The sequence below is a fragment of the Parasteatoda tepidariorum genome, chromosome 1 (genome assembly GCF_043381705.1).
Source record: "Parasteatoda tepidariorum isolate YZ-2023 chromosome 1, CAS_Ptep_4.0, whole genome shotgun sequence".
NCBI lineage: Eukaryota > Metazoa > Arthropoda > Arachnida > Araneae > Theridiidae > Parasteatoda > Parasteatoda tepidariorum.
The window spans coordinates 44,053,596-44,073,829 of NC_092204.1; the positions used below are offsets into that span (position 1 = coordinate 44,053,596).

Genomic DNA, 20,234 nt, shown 5'->3' on the forward strand with positions numbered 1-20,234 from the left:
CCCCCTTTTTTTCTTTCTTTCTTTCTTTTTTTCTGCTCATACGTAATTAACATCTAAAATGAAGTTTGTTCTTGAACTAGGTCACTTATATGCTTATATTTTATTATCGTAAATATTCTTCATATATAAATTTTTAAACATTTAAAAGTGTAATTTCTACAAATAGATATATGTTTGAATGCTTTTATAGTTTTAAAAACATTTCGTAGATAACAGAATATATCGACTTTAACAATCGAATTTTAATATTTTTCCTCAATAAATAACGTGTGTCCTCAATAAATAACATCCATGACTATACCGACCGTTTTTTCTAAAAAACTTTTTTTAGTTTTCCAAATGATAAACTCAAGCATATTGATAATTGATACAGCCAGCCGTGGTGCGACTCAAGGGATAAAGCGTTCGCCTCCCAATGTGGTGAAGTAGGTTCGAATCCTAGCAGTGGCTGTTTGATATGAAGTCTGCTCTCGGCATACCTCGCCTCACACCAGTGCTGACGTAAAGTTTTCTTAGTGATAGACGGATCATTGCTTAGAATCGCCTTACCTTCGGGTTAACCGTGGCATGTTTTCATGGTTTTCCTCTTCGTTTAACATAAATGCGGGTAAATTCTGTCAAAAAGTCCCCCACAAAGGCTATTTTGTCCCTATGCTTGATCCAAAAGTTCCTTTGTCTTCTGGGCTAGATTCAAATTACAAGGCTACGGATTTAAGCATTATACTTGTAGATTCAGAATTAATTCAGCTGTTTACCACCAGTTATAAAGTACAAAATAAAATTGATATAGCTAATGAACAAACGATTGAATGGAATGAGAGAACAAGACAGGAAGCGAGTCAATTTATTAGCCAATATATGAATGGTTGAGTAAGAGAGTTAGTGCATTAAAAAATATTTGTAAATGGTTGTATCGAAAACTCGTCTAATCAATTAAAGTGCGAAGCAGCTTGTAAGAAAATAAGTTTTTAATCAAATAATTTGTAGTACAACAGAAGACAAAAAATTTTTAAAATAATAATAATTCTCAAAAAATATTATATTTTTAATTTTTAGAACAATTTTGAACAATTTATTTCGGTTAACGAAAGAACATAATATTTCATTTCTATAATACTTATTTCTATAATACTTAATTCTATATAATTCAGAAACTAAACACTCAATTTTTTGATATTATACACACAAAATTGTTATATCTGCCAACTTACTGTTAAATATGATGTTTAAGCTTTTTATTGAATTGTTATCATTGAAGCATAAAACAAAATCCTAAGTTTACTTCGATAGAAAAACACAGCAACTCCCATAAGAAGCGGAGCATGCATTTTGCCTCCTCGTGTAAATCCTCCTTATGTAAAGAGTAAGAGGGAGAAGCAATCGATATCATTCCGTCACCAAAAAAACTTTTTAGTTATCATTCGATTACTAAAAAATTTTGTGATCAATGCGGGCAGCGATGTGGTGTGCGGAAAGGAAGACCACAGGGTTTACAGACCCAAGCATTAGAACTCAAAGCGACACTAAAACTCTAACCGCATTACAACTATTTTCATTGTAAATAAAAACTTCTTAGCAGAAAAATGTTGGACTCATGGAAAATATTTCATGATAACATGATTTTCAAATAAATTTAACAATGGAGTTTTAGGGAATTAGAACACAAAGTGAAAATACCGCAATATAATATAAAACATTTTTATGTTCCATTCATTGAAAAATAAAATAAAATCTAAGAAATTTTGATGGGAAAAATTTTCTTTGCTATTTTATACTTTCCTTAATTTACATAAAAAAAATTAGTATAAACAATAGGTTACCACTTAATTACTTGAGTCATCAAGTCGAGGAATTAACCGCTAACATCCATGCACCTCTGCGCGCTACTGCTATAATATATCAAACATAAAATTCCCAAACCAATAAGCACATAAATCAGTTAACTCATGAAAAAATTAATTTGTTACTTACATTTGTCCAAAGAACAATTAGACATGTTGCCATCCATGCTAGATAACAATGAGCCATTTTCCTTCACTCGAAGTCAATTGAACCGTTTGTGAAACAAGAAACTTATAACTCGCAGATTTGATACCAAAACATTTGAACACTTTATAGATAACTTCTATATATACAGATAAACTTTTTAAAGTTTCACTATGAAATTTCCAGTTAAATCCAATAAGCGAGATGAAAAGAGGAACTAAACTGTTTCATACTTTCAAATAATTAAAGCTAATTTACAAAAATTTTAAACAAAGCAAATAACTCTGCCTGAAGTTAGAGTAAGCATATTTTGACCATTAGATTCAACGAACTTATCACACAGACCAACTTCTTCTTTCTAATTCTTTACAAAACTGTTCACCAAGGATATTGCAAACGATTCTTGCTTTTTTAGCAAGGCATATATGCCCATCCATGCATTCATGTGCTACTGAAAGATGCTTTTGTTAATTTTTGAAAAGATCTTGTGGACGATGGGTAGTTGATTTTGTTTTGAGTGGATAAATTTTTATTACATCTCTCGTGGTTCTTTTTTTTTCTCTCATTGGACAGAAACTTTGCCGAAATGGCGCGTAGCAACATTTGGTGAAAACAAGCTCCTTAATGTACTTCTTAATTGTCACTTTGTGATACAATTAGAGTAATTGAGCTGTGAAATTGGATTTCACTTTTACAAGATAAATTAATTTATTTGTATAGAATTCTTGAATTAAAGAGTTAAAAGCAAAAGTTATGGCAAGAATGGATATTGAATTTCCTGGGGTTGAAAGTTGATAGTTCATCGGAAATTTTGAGCTAAAATTGATAATTCATATCGATTTTTCTTAAAATCTTTTCTAAAAAGAAAAGAAAATATTTTAATTAATTAATTAAAAAAAATATGGAAATGCTAATTTTTTCCTAAATTTCTTCGAATGCTAATTTTGTCATATAATTTGTTTGGTAAGCACTCGACGAGTGAGAATTTGATTGTAGCACTGCATCTATGCACGTAGAGTGAGCCTTAATTTTAATTTAATAGAAATACATTGTAACTATTTTTTTTCTGTACAAAAGTTGACTCTGATTTACATATGTCAATGATTTGATTGATCTTTTTGAGTAAAATTTAGACTACTGTAACAGTTTAATGAATTAGCAAGGCACAAACTTAAATAGAGTGTGAAATTAAAATCTTTCAAATAAAAGGTGTTAGGCCCCATAAAATTTGGAGCTCCATCTACCCATGCAATAATCAGGCCCTGGCATTCGCACCTAATGCGGTTGCCATATTAAAAAGAAACATATGAAATTATTCCGAAACTATTCAAGTTTTACTTACATACATTACAGGTGTTCTATGTGTGAACCCTTGGTCACACGGCATACATCAATGCGATAGTCCAGTTCCTGCCCGGAGGGAATTATTTTACGAGAGTGCTTCACACTCTTTTATCCTAAAATTCATATAGTACTCCAAGTTTTTTTTATATTGATATTTTTGCAGTTTCTTTTAATTAAATTGAAGGCTGCGCCCTCTGTTTTTTTAGCAATCCTCGGAGCTTTACAATTTAATCACTCCAAATAAATTAGAAATTTAAGCAAAGTTAGACGCATTGTTCATCATCAGATGTTATAACTATAAATACTTATTATAATAAGAATAATACTCCTGCTAATAGTTTTCCTTTAATGGAATGGCGTACAAAAAAAAAAACTTTTGCTTTGACATAAAATAACTCAAAAAGTAATGACCACACCAATAACATCTTCATATCTGATTAATTTTTTTATAATTTCTCCTCCACTGCGCAGAAGCTCAAGTTGTTTCCTGCCTCATTTTTTGTTTATATTATTTATATATATTGTTTATTTATATTACTTAATTACGATAGTGAGAATCTAGTGATAATTTTCTAAAATAAAAGTAAAAGTGGCACTAGGTTTTTTTTCAAATATACAGAGATAATCAGAAGTACTTCCATAAGTTTAGCATTCTTCTTTATATTATTTACGCAGTGTTTCATTCGTAGAAAATTTTTATGCATTTGAAAATTAAAGTAAGTTTCTTCAGTATAAGAAGAAGATAAAAGAATTGCAAAATTGGTTGCTTGAAACAATACTTATGCATTCTTTTTTCGTTTTTATCAACAACAACAACAAAAAGTAAATAACACTAAAATTCATTCGTGTTGAAGTAAAATGAGAGAAAATGAATTTTCATAAAAATGCCGAATGGCCAAGTAAAATTTGCAAAATAGCTAAAATCTTTAGGCTGTCATAGTTACTTCCCGCGACCCTGTGCTAATTATATAGAGGATAAGAACAAAATTTAAAAAAAACTGAAATTATTTTTAAAAAAATATCATTAAAGTGTCCACCAAATGACGCCCTCAAATGCAGCTATTAATAATAATTAGAAAACGAAGGGAAGAAATGATTATTCTCGAAATAGAAAATCGTATACATTATATCTAGGTTACGCAGAATTTTCTAACCCGCCTCATACTCGCATCTTTATCAATTTTAGCGACACCTATATATAATTACAAGGACAAAATAAATAAAAAATTTGAAAATAATTTTATAAATATTTCTTAGCATATGTATATGTTTTTAGAAATTTTGACTCTTAACCTTTGATTTATAATTTATATTAATATCAAAGCTCTCCTTTGAACCAAAAAGTTATAAAAAAATAATTACAATTTTGCAACCGTCTTTGAACAGTCGGCCCAATTTTGGGTTTACTCAACTCCGTAGCCTTGAAATTTTGAACAGAATGCAGAAGACAAGGGAACTCTTGGTATTGGGGGGAAATTTGCCTTCGTGGAAGACTTTTTGATGGAACTAACCCGAATTTGCGCTTCATGGAGAGGAAAACCTCCCATGGTTAACCTGACGGCAAGGGGACTCTAGCACATTTACCACTGTTCATATTTTTAAGTCAGCACTGTGGTTGGTGCGAGCTGGGTGCGGAATTCGTATCGACCAGCCATCGATGGGATTCGAATCCGTTTCACCTCATTTGAAGGCGAGTGGTCTATTCCCTTAAACACTACGGCTCAGTTGTTAATAATAATTAGAAAACAAAGGAAAGCAATGCTTATAACCGAAGTAGAAAATAGTATTCATTAAATGTAGGATATACAGAATTTTGTTACCCGCATCATATCATAATTTATATCATTGATGATAGTTACGCCTGTGCAAACTATATAGACTAAAAAAAAATAAAAAATTTTGAAAATATTTTATAAATATTCTTTCAGCATAAGTATATGTTTTTAGAAATTTTGACACCTATCCTTTGACTTGATATTAATAACAAAGTTCTTTTTTGAACCGAAAAATTATAAAAAAAATCATTGAAATGTCCGCCAAATGACCCCCTGAAAAGCAGCTATTAATAATAATTAGAAAACAGAGAGAATTCTAAGAGACCGCCTGTAACCAAAATAGACAATAGTATACTTCAAATCTAAGCTACACAGAATTTTCTTTAACACACCTCATATCATATTTGCATCGTTATGAATTTTAGCGACATCTGTGTTCCCTATATAGAGGTCAATGACAAAGTAAAATTTTTTTTAAAAATGTTATATAAATATTTTTTTTGCATGTGCATATGTTTTTAGAAATTTTGGCACCTATCTTTTGACTTGATATTAATATCAAAGCCCTATTTTGAAATTGCTGCAATATCTCGAAATAATGAAATAAGTTGAGTTAAATCTACTTATTTTTTCTGATTTGAAATTGATCTTGTAATAAAAAGTAGCTAAGTAAATGGTAACATCTCATAACACTTATAACAACAGTAAATGTATTTCAATACTTTTATATGATTTGAAAGATTCCTTTTGAATCCAAGAAAGTTTTCATTTTGATTCCAAGAAAGTTTTCATTGTCTATAATTTTTTTTATAAAAATTTGTTTTCACATATCAGTTCTTAAGAGATGAAATGCACCTCTCAGTGAAAAATTTAAGACAAACATTTTTGTTTCAGAGAATTTGAATTTGAATAAGAACAAAATGCGTTAATAAATTTTTTGGTATACCTTAGTTTAAACGAAGTTTAGAACTGTTTCGACAGTAAAAATATGAGAAATATTTTTTGCAACAGAACAAACTAGTTTCTTGTCATATATTTCGTTGATAACAATTAAATTATGGTCTAACAAAACTGGTTTTTCTAAATTTTTTACAATAAAGTCTGAAATTGTGTCGACTAAACAGTAAGTGCTTTAAAATTAAATTTAAAATATTTAGCTCATTAAAGAATGTTTAAAATTTCTTTTAAATTTTGCAAATCAAGTTGCTAAGGGAACTTTATTATCATTTCCAAAAAATTAAGGATATTTCATTCTTTCGAGAGGCCCCGAATTCAAGCGCCCTCCTGGGTCCCCCATCTGTCAGTCCGACCCTACCGTGACCTCCAACCCTGGCAAACGCATTCGGTGTGTGAATTCTCTTTTAAACATCTTTATGAATAAACACCAACTCCATCGATGTGCATTCACTTAACCGTGACTTTGAGACAGCGCTTTGTTAGCATGTTTATAGAAAGCTTTTAGCTATGACTTCAGTTACATTTTTAGTTGTCGTTTACTTTCAAATTTATTTTTGCATCACTTTTAATACTTATTCCTACCTTGCCATTAGAAATAAAATCAATAAATAAACGTCTCAAACTTACGACATCTCTGTGCTATTGCTTATACAGATTTCAGCAATAATCAAACTTTAAGGTAAGTTATTTCATGGTCTAATGGTGATTACCGTAAAATAATGCACTTGAAGTAAAGAAAATTATTCTTGAAAAAATGTCTCAAAATTAAGACTTGAAAATAAATGGGTAAAATAATTGTGTCAGCGCAGACACCTTTTTAGTGAAATGAACATGTCAGCGAAGTGATCGTGCCGAAGATGTGATATTGTAAGATTTATTGAAGTAGTGATCGTATCGAAATGAGCTGTCAGCGAAGTGACCATCGGCATGTATTTCATACCAGACGCTAATAATAAGCATGTGCCAATGTCTTTGACTTATGAATCGATAACCGTATGAAGCTAAGTACAGGGAGCGATAAGGGTTAAAATTCATTGTAAGAATTTCGGGCTACTACATCCGATTTATTTTTACGCATGAGCTTGAAAAAGAGCACGATAAAATTTTGTTACGCTAATGGTGTTTACAATTGGCGATCCTAATGGGCTACAGGTGGTGTAGAAAGTTGTTGTTGTAGTTCATTTACGTCGCACTAGAGCTGCACAATGGGCTATTGGCGACGGTCTGGGAAACATCACTGAGGATGATCCGAAGACATGCCATCACAATTTTGATCCTCTGCAGAGGGGATGGCACCCCCGCTTCGGTGGCCCGACGACCTGCAAGCGAAGTCGAGCACTTTACGGTAGAACAGTTTAACGAGGACCAATACCGCACACCCTCGGTCCCTACGCTGACTGATCCAAGTGGTCAACCACCCGCAGACTGACCGCAGCCAGTGATGCTTGACTTCGGTGATCTGCTGGGAACCGTGTCTTGACGATCAGTCCACTGCGGGACACGGGTGGTGTAGAGCAGAACTCTCTATCCATGGCAACATTTCGCATTCTTTCACTATTAGCGTGGAGAGAGTCATCGGTGAAGTAAGTACGTTAGTTTCTGTCTTGATATTCAAATAGATTAAAAACTTTTAAGTTAGGAAACTATATGGAACTGAAAACTACATTGAACATAGTACTAAAAGAAAACGTAGTGGAAATTTAAAAAAAATCTATTTTTGACAGTTGAATACCAAAAATATGAAGAAAGGGGAAAATATCGTGGTACATTAGAAACTGAGAAGAGGAGCAGAGGGAAGGGGGTCAAGACATGGAACCTGTCTTCTCCCCAGATAGCGTATTCGAGGGTTGAAATCTCGATTATAACGCGTTTTTTCAATTTAACTTTCAACTCCGCACGCATAATACAATACTACATGCCAAGAATATTACAATGTAGCACAAAATTCTCCACTGGGTGTCTACTCGCCGTCAATCTTAACATCCACCATGATCCACGTCGTTGCGATATCGACATACATTTGACGACCATACAAAATCCAGGGAAGTTATACTGGAAATCCACCATACGTCTGATAGATGACTACCAAATTATCTAATCGTAGATATCTAATAGACAAAGAGGCGCATGCACATTTTGAAACATCTGTGATCTACCACATTAGACTTAGCGAATGAATATCCTGATTAGAATATCCTAGAATAAGCAGCATCCTAGAATATCAAGCTTACTATGGTATCCTTGAATATCATGCGTGTTCACACATCACCTCCTAAACAACATAAGCAGCGGGGTACACCAGAAGTTTTCTACATTTCTTTCGGTTTCTGGAAGCTTGTTATTGTTCACATTCAGCTACCCATACATTAGGAGTTTAGCTAAAGTACAATATCTTTTTCCTAAATTCACTTTACGGACGAATTCTGCGTTCATCAATGGTTATGAAATATAATTTATTGGCAATCAAAATGGGCTACAGGTGGCATAGAGAAGAACTCTCTCCCTATCGCAGCACTTCGCATACTTTCACCATTAGCATGTGGAGAGTCATAGAAGAAGGAAGTACGTTAGTTTCTGTCTTGATTTTTAAATAGATAAAAATCTTATAAGTCAGAAAACTATATGGAACTGAAAACCACATTAAGCATAGTTCTAAAAGAAAGCGTCATAGAAATTTTGAAACGTATTTTTTAAGAATTAAATACGAAAAATGTTAAGAAAAGGAAAAATATCGAAGCACATTCCTATACAACTGAAAAGAGGAGGAGAGGGAAGGAAGAAGCGTCAAAGACATGGAACTGATCTTCTTCCCAGATGAGGAATTTGAGCTTAAATTAAATGCATATAAATAGTTCCTAAATAAAAATCCAGAATATCATCAGTGTTATTTTCCCTTCGACGTCCTTTGAGGGCTCGTTTCCTCCCCGTCCTTTCAGGGTCATTCCCACAGCATATGGTCCCGCAGTGGACTGACCGTAAAGACAGGGCTCCCAGTAGAACACCGAAGAGAAGCATCACTGGCTGCGGTCAGTAAGCGGGTGGGTGACCACTTTGATCAGTCTTCGTAGGGACGGAGGGTGAGTCGTATCGGCCCTCGTTAAACTGTTCTACTGTAAAGTGATCGACTTAGTGAAGGTTGTCGAGATACCAAAGCAGGGAAGCCATCCCCTCTGCAGAGGATCATCCTCAAGGATGTTTCCCAGACCGTAGCCAATAGACCATTGAGCAACTCTTGTGAGACGTAAATAAAGTATCTACCTACCCACAACATATGAAGAGAAAAAAATCGTGCATGCGATTGCAGAGATGCGTGCAAGAGCTTGTTTGGTGATTTCGCGGGTAAATATATTTCACCACTCTGGTTCTCATTCACCCTTTTACTTTAAAGTTCATGTCGATAACTTCTCATGTTGACTTTACTGTGAAACAGTTTAACGAGGATTAATGCTACACACCCTTGATCCCATTGCAGTTTGATCAAAGTGGTTGACACCGACGATCACCCGCTTGCAATTTTTCTCATGCGGAAGAATTGCGTTCAGCGAGAATGACTCTTAAAATATTCCAATGGAATTTTAATGAAATTTAATGACAAAAATATGGCATCACAATATTTTCTTTGGTTCTGCTTTGAAAAATACTTGGCAAACAATGATATAAGACGGCATTCCCAAAAGAGCAGAAAATCAGGGTCATGAATCGTGGTTGCCGGGAGAAAAGTGTTGCACCAAGCAGACTCCTCAATTCTGCTTTTAACATGTAAAGTCTATGGCGGGCNCAGCTCAATATAATTAGCAGTTCTAGCTCCGATTATTAAAACTAAGTTACTTTAATTAATTCCATTAATTCCACACACATTAATAAAAATTTATATTCTTCTTGGTGTTTTAATTTGAAACGAATTAATTGTAAGATATAAGTAATCCCCATTATCTTGTAAACACCTATTTACATACAAATAAATAGTTAGAATGTCTATTCTGGATATTTCACAACGAAACTAAGAATGGGTTTAAAAATAAAAGACCGCGTACCCAGAATCACTTTTCGAAACTAATGCTTATATTGTTCAGTTTTGCTAAGGAAGGATGGGATAGTTTAACTGACCCTCTATCATATATCACTGTCACTGTACCAATTCACTCCTCCCTCAAAGCGACGCCCCCAAAGGGTGACTATTACAACTCTGATTTTGCCAATTCCGGTTTTTTATCTGGGTATCGCGTCCTCTTAAATGTGCTACTAAATTAGTGCAAGCATTATTTTAAGTTATGAAATAAATTTAAAAAAATCTTTTCTCTGAATAAACTGCCTTTTCCCCCCTTCGGATTTCTGACCAACAAAATATAAGGAACAACATTTTCCTGGCATTCAAGAATAATTTATAAGAATTCTACAGCTTTTTCTACCTCTGCTTTCACTTTTGGTTCATCAATATGATCTTCAGCTTCTTCCTCTTCATCTAATATTCCTTTGACATTATCTATGATTTTCGCATCTGCCAGTGTTCCGCATGTTGCCAGGCAGTTGTCCACTTGTAAAAAATCTTCAAAAATAATGTTATTATTATATCCAGATTTTATTGCATTCCCTTTTGGCAAGTCTGGCACTGCATTTTAAGTGTCAAAGGTTTCTTCTTTATTGGTGCATTCAACCTCTTGTTCATCATATTCACAGCTATTCTTAAAATCTACTTTTTAAAACCATTTTGGATAGTTTTTAGAGACAAATTTCTCCAGCCAAAACAGTAATTCTGATAGCATCTATTATGCATTTGGAAGCTTTTTTTATCTATGGCATCTACAAGTCAACTCCTCACTTGCCAGAATCATTGTATTCCTTTCTAGTTAAGAAAGTGCGGGGATGATGATTGAAATTACAAGAAACACCCCCCAACCTATTCGTCCCTACTTCCTGTGGGAACCTACTTCCCGAAATTCGTCCCCTACGTCCTACTTCCCGAAATTCATATGTCTACTAGTTCTACTGATAAAGTTGTGACATATTCGAAATTAGCCTTATTTGAAATCGTTAAATTAATTTTATGATTTTCATTAAAACTATTTTTTAAAATTAAATTGTAATAATGGTAGGTAGCCAAACAATATTTTGGGGGGATTTGCTCCTTCCTATTGTTAACATTTAATTTGTAAGAATTTGTAATCTTTGAACTTATAGATTAAAATAATTCTAATCTTGCTATATGGTTGGAAAAATTTGGTTCGTTTTTAATACACACTACCTCAAGATATAAAAGTATAATGAAATTGTTATTTTTTTAATCTTCATGTATATTTAGGGATAAGATGGGTTCCGATTTCCAGTTTAAAAAACTCTTCCTTTGTATTTCAAGGTGGTTTTTTGTTTAAACTGTAAGATTGAGTGGGGACTTGATTTTTATGTACGTTGCATTTCCTCAGGCTCACAAATTCATCCAAGTGTTTTTTTAGAATTTATTCTAACTTTTTCTTTATTTTCATATTGTATTACAGCTCTAATTATTTTTTGCAGCTAAACTTGTACCCCTTGCTTATGGTATCAAGAAATTGCAAATTGTCTGTGTTGTAGAGGATGATAAGGTTAGTAATTTTTCATTTTTATTATTTGGATTATTTCTTCATAAATAATAAAATAAGATAAAAAATTACAACCATATATAGGCAAACCTAAAAAAAAATATTTTCAAATTATATCATTGATTTTTTTAAAAAGAAAATAAAATGATCAAAATCAAGCTGAACCAGAACTGTACGGCATAGTGTGCTGAATATCAGTTTCCATCAAAGTTGCCTTATATTTAGAGGCGTTAATTTTTATGTAAATCGGTTATGCTGTGTTTTAAAACTGGAAGTAAGGTAAAGCACAGAATTTTGCTAGTTCGCTGACTTCCACAAATTAAAATTTATATTCCAATAATACTTTTGAAGAGTTCTGCAAATTTAAAATTTTATATTTAAAACTTCCACAAAATTCTGTTAATGAGAAGTATTTTTCTCCCCTTTACCATTATCCTTTTTTTTCTCCTAAGTTCTCATTTAAGCCCTTGAGTTTTTTTTTTTTTTTTGTATGGATTAGTAAGAAATTGTAAAAAAGGAACAAAAACAAATGTGTATAATTGATACAATTGAAAGTCTTCTATGTGGAATCGTCGAAGTTTCGACGAGTCAGGAAAATATATTTTGTCAGATAATTTTTTCTTTTTGCCTTAAGGAGTCTGTAACAGAGTTAAGCATATACATTAAAAAATAAGCCTCGAAAATTTATAAGATTTTTTAATAAAAATATCTAATTTAATGCACTTGGAAATCAAAAGTTATCAAAGCACAAATGATGTACTTGGAAATCAAAAGTTTTTAAAGCACAAATTATGTACTTGGAAATCAAAAGTTATCAAAGCACAAATTATGTACTTGGAAATCAAAAGTTATCAAAGCAGAAAAGTTATAAAGTCTGAAAAATTATCAAAGCACTTGGAAGGAAAAAAGGGGGTTGTAAAATGATGACAAGTAGAAGGCAGCATCAAGTGCAAAATCATTCATTTCTGTGATAAAATAAATAGTCAAAGTTAAGTATTACTTTTTCCCCAAAGTAAGTACTTATAGTCATTGTTATGCTCACTAATGTTAAAAACTGTTTAGAATGAAAATTTGATAATGTTGGTGTTTGGTTTTCAAATTACTAATATGTCTAGGCAATGTAAAGTGACAAGAAGGTAGTGGTATGATGGTTGGGGGAAGGCTGGTCAAAAATATTTGGGGGGAAGCAGCATATTTTAAGTAAACGTACTATTCTTGACTTCTCGTAAAATGTACATATTGTTTAAAAATGAAAAAAAAAAAAAAAAATAATCTTTCTCGCGTATGCTGTTATCTAGTTGACATCAAATTTCAATTTTGAAGCTTTTCTCACTATGTAATTTCCAAAGTGCATTGAAATATGGAAACTCTTTTCATTATTTTTTTTCTTTTACAGGTCAGCATAGATTGGCTTCAAGAGGAAATTCAAAACTTTGAAGATTTTGTTCAATCTGTTGATGTTGCAGCTTTCCAAAAGATTTAGGATAACAATAAATTTTTCTAGTGCATTATTTGTTGTTGTTATTTTGAAGATGCATGCTCTATTAATAATCTTACTGTTTTATTCAAGGGGGTGTCTTTGTACCTTGAATGCCAGAAGGGATATTTAATATTTTAATTTGCTTATCAGACTATTTTTAAATATCTTGTATGATAAAACAGTTAACCCATTTACAACTAACAAAATGTAATGTTCTGCTTAGTACAGTGTTATAATGGTATTCTATTGTACTCCTTTAGCTTATGCATTTTCACTTTTTACACATGGGAATAAAAATACAACACACATTGTAAATTAAAAATTGAGGGTGTTTGAGTACAAAATTATCGTATCGAATAATGTGAGAAATCTTGTTCTGAATTGCTACATATTTTTAACATATTATATATTTTAATCAGAATTTTATCATTTCTTAGAGTATAAAAATACAGATACTGGTGAGCATAAGTAAAATATTGTGGAGGATAATGCACAGTGCCATACAGTGAAGAGAATCTTCCAGTTTTTAAAGTTTTTAAGAACTTTAGAAATGAATTTTAGAACTTTAAATGTCTTAGGTCATGTGAATTTTCATACTAAAAATTTTAAAGCTTTGAGAGGTTTAAGGGACTGTCAGTAAATTATGAATAAGAGTATTTTGCTACACTGTAGGAAAATATCGTTGTAAATTCTAAAAAAATCTGATTTGAATTTCTTAAAAAATAAGAAGTTGCTAGCAATTTTCTGAGTAATTGATCTTTGTAAATTTTGAAAGAGCTCTGAATGGTAAGGGGATTTCCACAACTTTTATTTTGTACCATAAGGCAAAATTTAATAAATGAGGAAAGAAAACTTACTTTTACAAAAGTACAAAAACTTCTTAGAAAATTGTTTGAAACTTATTAAATTTTCAAGGTATACAAATCTTTTTTCCTTAGTTATTGAACATTCACTACAAAATTAATATAGTTTTTTTTTACAAAAGTGCTCATATCTCCATAAGTTAAGTCAGGTTTGTGGAATTATGTGCTGCTATTCCGTGTGACAACCAAAGGACTAGGCTAATTGACTACATTCAATGATAAAAGGCTGGTAAATTCTGAAGAAAATTTTATATTTAATTGGGATACGGAGAACAGGTGGTGGATTGATAGTTAAATTAGACTCTGTACAATTGAAGAAAAATTATCATTCTATTATCTAGTTTAGATTTCACTTTACAGAGATAAACTGGAGATTCACTAATATCACTTTTCATTCAGTTTTATAGGAGTTGAATCTTGTATTAGAAACCCTTCATGTCAAATCCTCTCATCTAAGTAAGGAATTGTGAAGTTTCTAATGCTGGAAAAAAATTTTGAAACGTTGATATTAATGGTTGGCCTGCTTAAGATAAAGCAGTGGGGAAGTTATATTGTGCAAATAAAGTGTTTCATTTGAAAATTCGTGGTTTTTTAATTGTGCACGGATTAGTATAATTTAGCAGCAAATTAAAATATAGTGCAATCCAGCTAAGACTCTTCAATCACCGATGAATTATAGCTTAGATGAAATGTGATTATTTCAATAATAGTATCTATCCTATCAGTCTTACAAGAAAAAAAAAACTTTTGGACCCATCCAAATTTTAGGACCTGTATTTGTAACTTCAAGAACAACTTAAATTTAAACAATCTCATCTATTATATGCAGAGGATTTAGTTATTTGGTCATCAGGTATTCATAAGAGAAATAACGTCTTTATTAAGAGATTAAATAAAGCTCTAAAGAAACTTTCAGTATGGTGTGATGGAAATTAACATAGAAAAAACATGTCAGACATTTACATTGAATCATCAAGACTCTTGGAGCGCCTGCACACTCCAGCGAATGATATACGTATCGTGCTGCTGCCTGCTTAAAATTAAAACATATATATTTACATGCCTACATTTTGAACCTATATTCTATTGCATGATGCCTACCTAGTGTACTCCCATTAATTTAGGTCTAGAACCAGTAATTTATTAAATGAGTGAAAATGACGTATAATTGAACCTTTTCCATGAAAGAACTGAAAAAATACGTATTTCTAGAGATAAATGAAATTTTATAAAATGAATTAAAATAGTTATAAACTAATTAGACTTTGAATTCGTGCTACAATATTCAAATCATTTAGGTGAAAAAATCTGTTGGTCACGTAAGAAAATACGATTTAATAAAACGGTTTAACCATCGCTCCTGATTAAAAAATTTGAGTTCCTCGAAAAGGGATTATTTTAGTGCATATTTCAATATATCTGAAAAGTTCGTTTCCAAGTGTTTCAAATTGCTCTGATTTATTGCAGGACGAAATTTTCGTTAGTTAAGACCGTGTGCTGTGAAATAACTTAATGGTTTACTAGATGGCAGCACTAGAGATTTTATGGTTCATGTTATAATAAGTACTAAAAGTTTATTTTCGACAAAGAAATAAATATAGACTTTTAAACTTGAAACAATTAAAAAAGTATTCCCATTATTTAAATCATTGGGATATTTTGGGGTGCTTTTATCGAAAAGAATAATTTCGCATGTAGGAATCAAGTCTAAAGACAAAACCATACCTTTAAAATTTACTACAGCTTTAAACGATACAAAAATAACTCAATTTTTTCGAATTAATCAAGATGATTAGAAAATATTGAATTTATATTCTATTTTATTGCAAAATAATTTTCCGATTATTAATAATATATTAATAAAAATAATTATATTCTAAGTAACGTAAATATTTATATATAGAAAATCTTTTTCTTTCATTTACAACAAGCGATTTAGTAAATTTACAAGTTTTTACTTATAAATTATATAAAATTTACATCAATCAGGTAACCTATAAATATTAAGAAAAAGTTTGTTACAAGTATATAGTTATATATTAGTTATAAGTATATTTTAGAGATGTTAGTTCACTCTAATTTTGGGATAAGCAGCAGTTTATAAAAAATATGGAGGCGCCGGGTATCGATCCCGGTACCTCTCGCATGCTAAGCGAGCGCTCTACCATCTGAGCTACGCCCCCTTCGAACACAGATGATTATTATAAAATCATATACAAACATCATAGTAATAAGTGTATCGATATTTTGGCCTAATTATGGTGGTTAAGATTTTGGACTATTCTTAAAAAGTCAACATACTTTCACAGTCTCCTTCCAAAGCACTCTGTCACTTTTGAAAGAAAGAAAGTGTTATGTATTTAAGCAACAGTATTCAAAAAACTTTTTTTCTCAATGTTTAAATTTTTTTACAAATATTAAAAGAAAAAACAAATATTTGTATTTTTTTACTATTAAATTCTAAAAGGAATGCTTTGTAATTTCCATTCTTCCCATTTCGGGAAAGAGTGAGAATATAAGTGACTTAAATAAATCCCCCCTTCTAACAAACCCGCTTTCAAAATCACAAAATGAAAAAAATAAAGAAATAAATAGAAGAGTAACAACATGATTAATTTGTCCCAGTAATTTAAAATACTAATTTAACTAAATTTAATTTTATTTTACTACCCCGAAAAAAACCTGTAAATTTGATAAAAGTAGTGTAAATCCATTTTTTTTTCTAATCACACACCTTTACTAGTTTTAATTTTAAGTTAAAACAAGTCGTTAGTTTTTTTTTTTTTTTTTTTTTTTTTTTTTTTTTTTTTTTTTTTTTTTTTTTTTTTTTNTTTAAATGATGTTATTTTATTTTTGCTAACTAAATAGGAGTTTCTCAAAAGTAATATTTAGTAAGAAATTAAATTGTTTTTATAACCAAAATTCTTAACAGCATAAAATTAAAAAAAAAAAAAACGATTTCAAAAAATTAAAAAAAAATTTCAGTGATAAGAAAAGTTAAAACAAATAAATAAATTTTTAAATAAAAAAAATCATCAATTCCTATTAAAAAAATACTAAACATTTTTTAATTTAAAAAATTGAAGATTTCGCACAAAAATAAATGATTTCTTAATGTTTGTATATTTAAAATAAATAAATAAGAAAGAGTGCATTTTTCAGTATTAAGATATGTGAATTAAATCGTCATCCGCTTTGATCGATGTTTTAATCATTCGGCCATGCATTCAAATTCTTCATATGCATTCAAATTCTTCAATTCTTCTTCTATTTTAATTTTAATAATAAATTAACTAAGACTCTAAGGGGCCTTCTTGACTTAGGGGCCGCAGTTACGGCAACCCTGTTTACCCTATATTTTAGATCAGTGGTCCCCATGCTTTTTCGGCTATGTAACCCTATGGCTAAGTTGAAATTTTATTAATTATGTTGAAAATATTTAATAAATTAATAAAAAATGAACTTTTTTCATTGTATCGTCTTATCAATACTATAATGCCAGACAGTTAAAAAAATTATTAAAATGAAAGAACCAAAGAGCCGTGCTGGCTTAGGGGATAGAGAGCTTGTCCCCTAATGAGATGAGCCCGGTTCGAATCTCAGCGATGGCTGAGCGATTCGAATTCCGCACCCGGCTCGCACCGACCATGGCGCTATCGTTAAATATCCTCAGTGCAGTGGCCACCACCCCAAGCTCTTGGGCGCATTCTTGGGCAAATTCTAAATCCCCCCCCCAAACTATTCGTTTTATTTAGTGTAAAAATTTCCCCCCCCCCAAGCTTTAAGTGGGCGCATCGTACGCCCACCTTCCCCCCTGGTGGGGGCCCCTGCCTCAGTGGTAGACGGATCATGGGTAAGCTAACCGTAGAAGGTTTTCGTGGTTTTTCCTCGCCATGCACCGCAAATGCGTGTTAGTTCCATCAAAAAGTCCTCCACTGAGACAAATTTTCTCCCAATACTTGTTCCGGGAGTTTCCTTGTCTTCTGGATTAGGTTTAAAATTATAAGGCTATGGAGTTGAACATTGGTAATCGCAAGCCCAAATTTGGGTCGGCTGTTCAATGACGGTTATAAAATAAATGAACAAAAAATTAAATCTGTTTTATTTATATTTTTATGTCAAAATATTTTATAGGTCTGGAGCGGCATATAGTTTTCTCATTTGATTTTAGTGTATGTATGAACTAAATGTACATTATCCAAAACGTGGTTTTCATTGAAATAAAGACGAAAAGGAACAAAAATGAACGTAGAGAAGGGCTATAAGAGAGACACTTTTCTTCATAGTCAAATTTGGCTATTTTCATTCAATGCAAACTACTGATGCAATTTTTCATAAATGTGTTCTTTTCATTATTCATTCAATATATTGATATTAGAAATTTTTAATTTTGTTTTTCTTTCTTCACAAACATTTTATTTAAATAATTTCCTAAAAAATAACGAAAATATTAAATAAATAATGAGTAATTAATCGGATATAAATTTAATTACAGGCTTCGAAAATTGGTAAAAAAAAAAGAAGTCTTAGTTTCCTCTCAATACGAATTTTGCAGACGCGATGTATCTTTGTTATTTGTTTTTCTTTAAATACATATATACTTGCCGAATTTCACAAATACTGTTAAATTTTTTTTTCTGAAACAATAAACCTACGTTTTAATACAAAACAAATGAATAAAATTAAAAAGAATAAAAATCAACAAACTTCTCACTGAGTTTTTATTATTTCGAAAATACAAATTTTTTTTCAGAAACATATCACAATTCAATTGCACTCTAGATCTTTGATAATGACTTAGTATATCATTTTGGCACTTTAAACACTGTAATCTTAACAAGGTAATCATTCTGATTGTATAAAATAATTTAAACGTTTACTAATTTCAAGACAAAGTACACAATGTTGAAGGAGTTCACTCTTTGAACATACAATATGTTCTGTAATCACTTTACCTTTAATACATATTTTTTAAATAATTGTTGAAAAAAAAAATGGTGCACATTTCTGGTCGCAAATTAATATTCAATCGTTGAAGGAAAATTTTTTTATCGGAGTCTATCGAATCACTGTGATGATGAACATCAACACCAGTTTGGTTGCTAGGTGAAAAACCACGGCTTTTTCCTAATTCAGATGTTTTTAATCCTGATTTCCTCTATAATTTTTCGTTAGATTTCGATTACGCTTTTGCTTGATTAAACATTAATTTGCGACCTCCAATTCGATTTGTATATTATTTTTTTTTAAATTAATATTTTACAAAGATTATTAAAATATTAAAGGCAATATTTGCGGGATACTCAGTTTTTATTTGTAGAAATTAAATTATACAATTATGCGTAGAAGCATTTTCAACATACAAGTAATGAAAAGCAAAAATAAATACATGCTAGTCTACAATAAATAATGATCCATGTTTCTAAATGATTAAATAAATTTCATCAATTAATAAAAAAAAAATTCTTTTGCTGGCTTTTTAGTTTCTACTGTACTACGCTGGGTGAATTGAGTTGATTGAGAAATATTGATATTTTTTTTAACCATTATGGTAACGATATTTTAAAATAAACTCTCACGATATTTTATATTTACCATGTCTTTTGATAAATATCGAATATACGAAAACAATCAACAGCAATAAATTTCGAATATGATTATATATTGAGAATAATCGATATCGATAATTAAATACGTAATTCGCTTATTGCCAAGTTCATTAATTATCATATACGATAATATAACGAGCAACCTTATTTACTATAATTATCAAATACGATATTATTTAAGTTTTGATAAATTTTATTTGTGTAACGAGAATCTTGACCTAGTTAAAAAAAGTACAAATTATTTAAATTGAAAAATACCGCGATATATATCGGGAAATATCGGTTTTAAAATTGCGATATCGTCGAGCGCTGAAAGAAGTACAATATTCAAAGAATTTTTCACAATCACAAAATGAATCGAAGAATTTATTACAAATGCACGCTATTCTAGTAACTATTATAAGGATCAAGCTCATAGCGTGTTTAAATTACTATATACAAATAATTATGTTTTCTTTAGTTCAAAATGAAAATCAAGTTCTTTTACTAATTTATAAACTATCAAGTGTTCTTTCTACAACATTTCCAGGTTAGTACAAAGTGCACATTCCTGCGAAATTCATAATAATAAGATTAAATAGATTTGGCATTTATTACATTATTAAGTACATAAGGCACAAGGAGAATTAAAAAAAAAAAAAAAA

At 31.0% G+C, this 20,234-nt stretch overlaps 1 protein-coding gene and 1 non-coding gene across 2 annotated transcripts in view; one reads left to right on the forward strand and one right to left on the reverse strand.

Moving 5' to 3' along the window:
- Nucleotides 1-13,149, forward strand: part of LOC107440128 (elongation factor 1-beta) — a 28,678-nt gene extending 15,529 nt beyond the window's left edge. Inside the window, exons 6-7 of the mRNA XM_071179407.1 lie at nt 11,574-11,641; nt 13,035-13,149. Of these exons, the coding sequence (XP_071035508.1) occupies nt 11,574-11,641; nt 13,035-13,121 (155 nt within the window). The 3' untranslated portion in view covers nt 13,122-13,149. The remainder of the gene's footprint in view (nt 1-11,573; nt 11,642-13,034) is intronic.
- A 2,942-nt stretch (nt 13,150-16,091) lies between these two features.
- On the reverse strand, nt 16,092-16,164 carry TRNAA-AGC (transfer RNA alanine (anticodon AGC)). The gene has a single exon. It is a non-coding gene; the product is annotated as a tRNA-Ala (tRNA).
- Nucleotides 16,165-20,234: the final 4,070 nt, after the last annotated feature.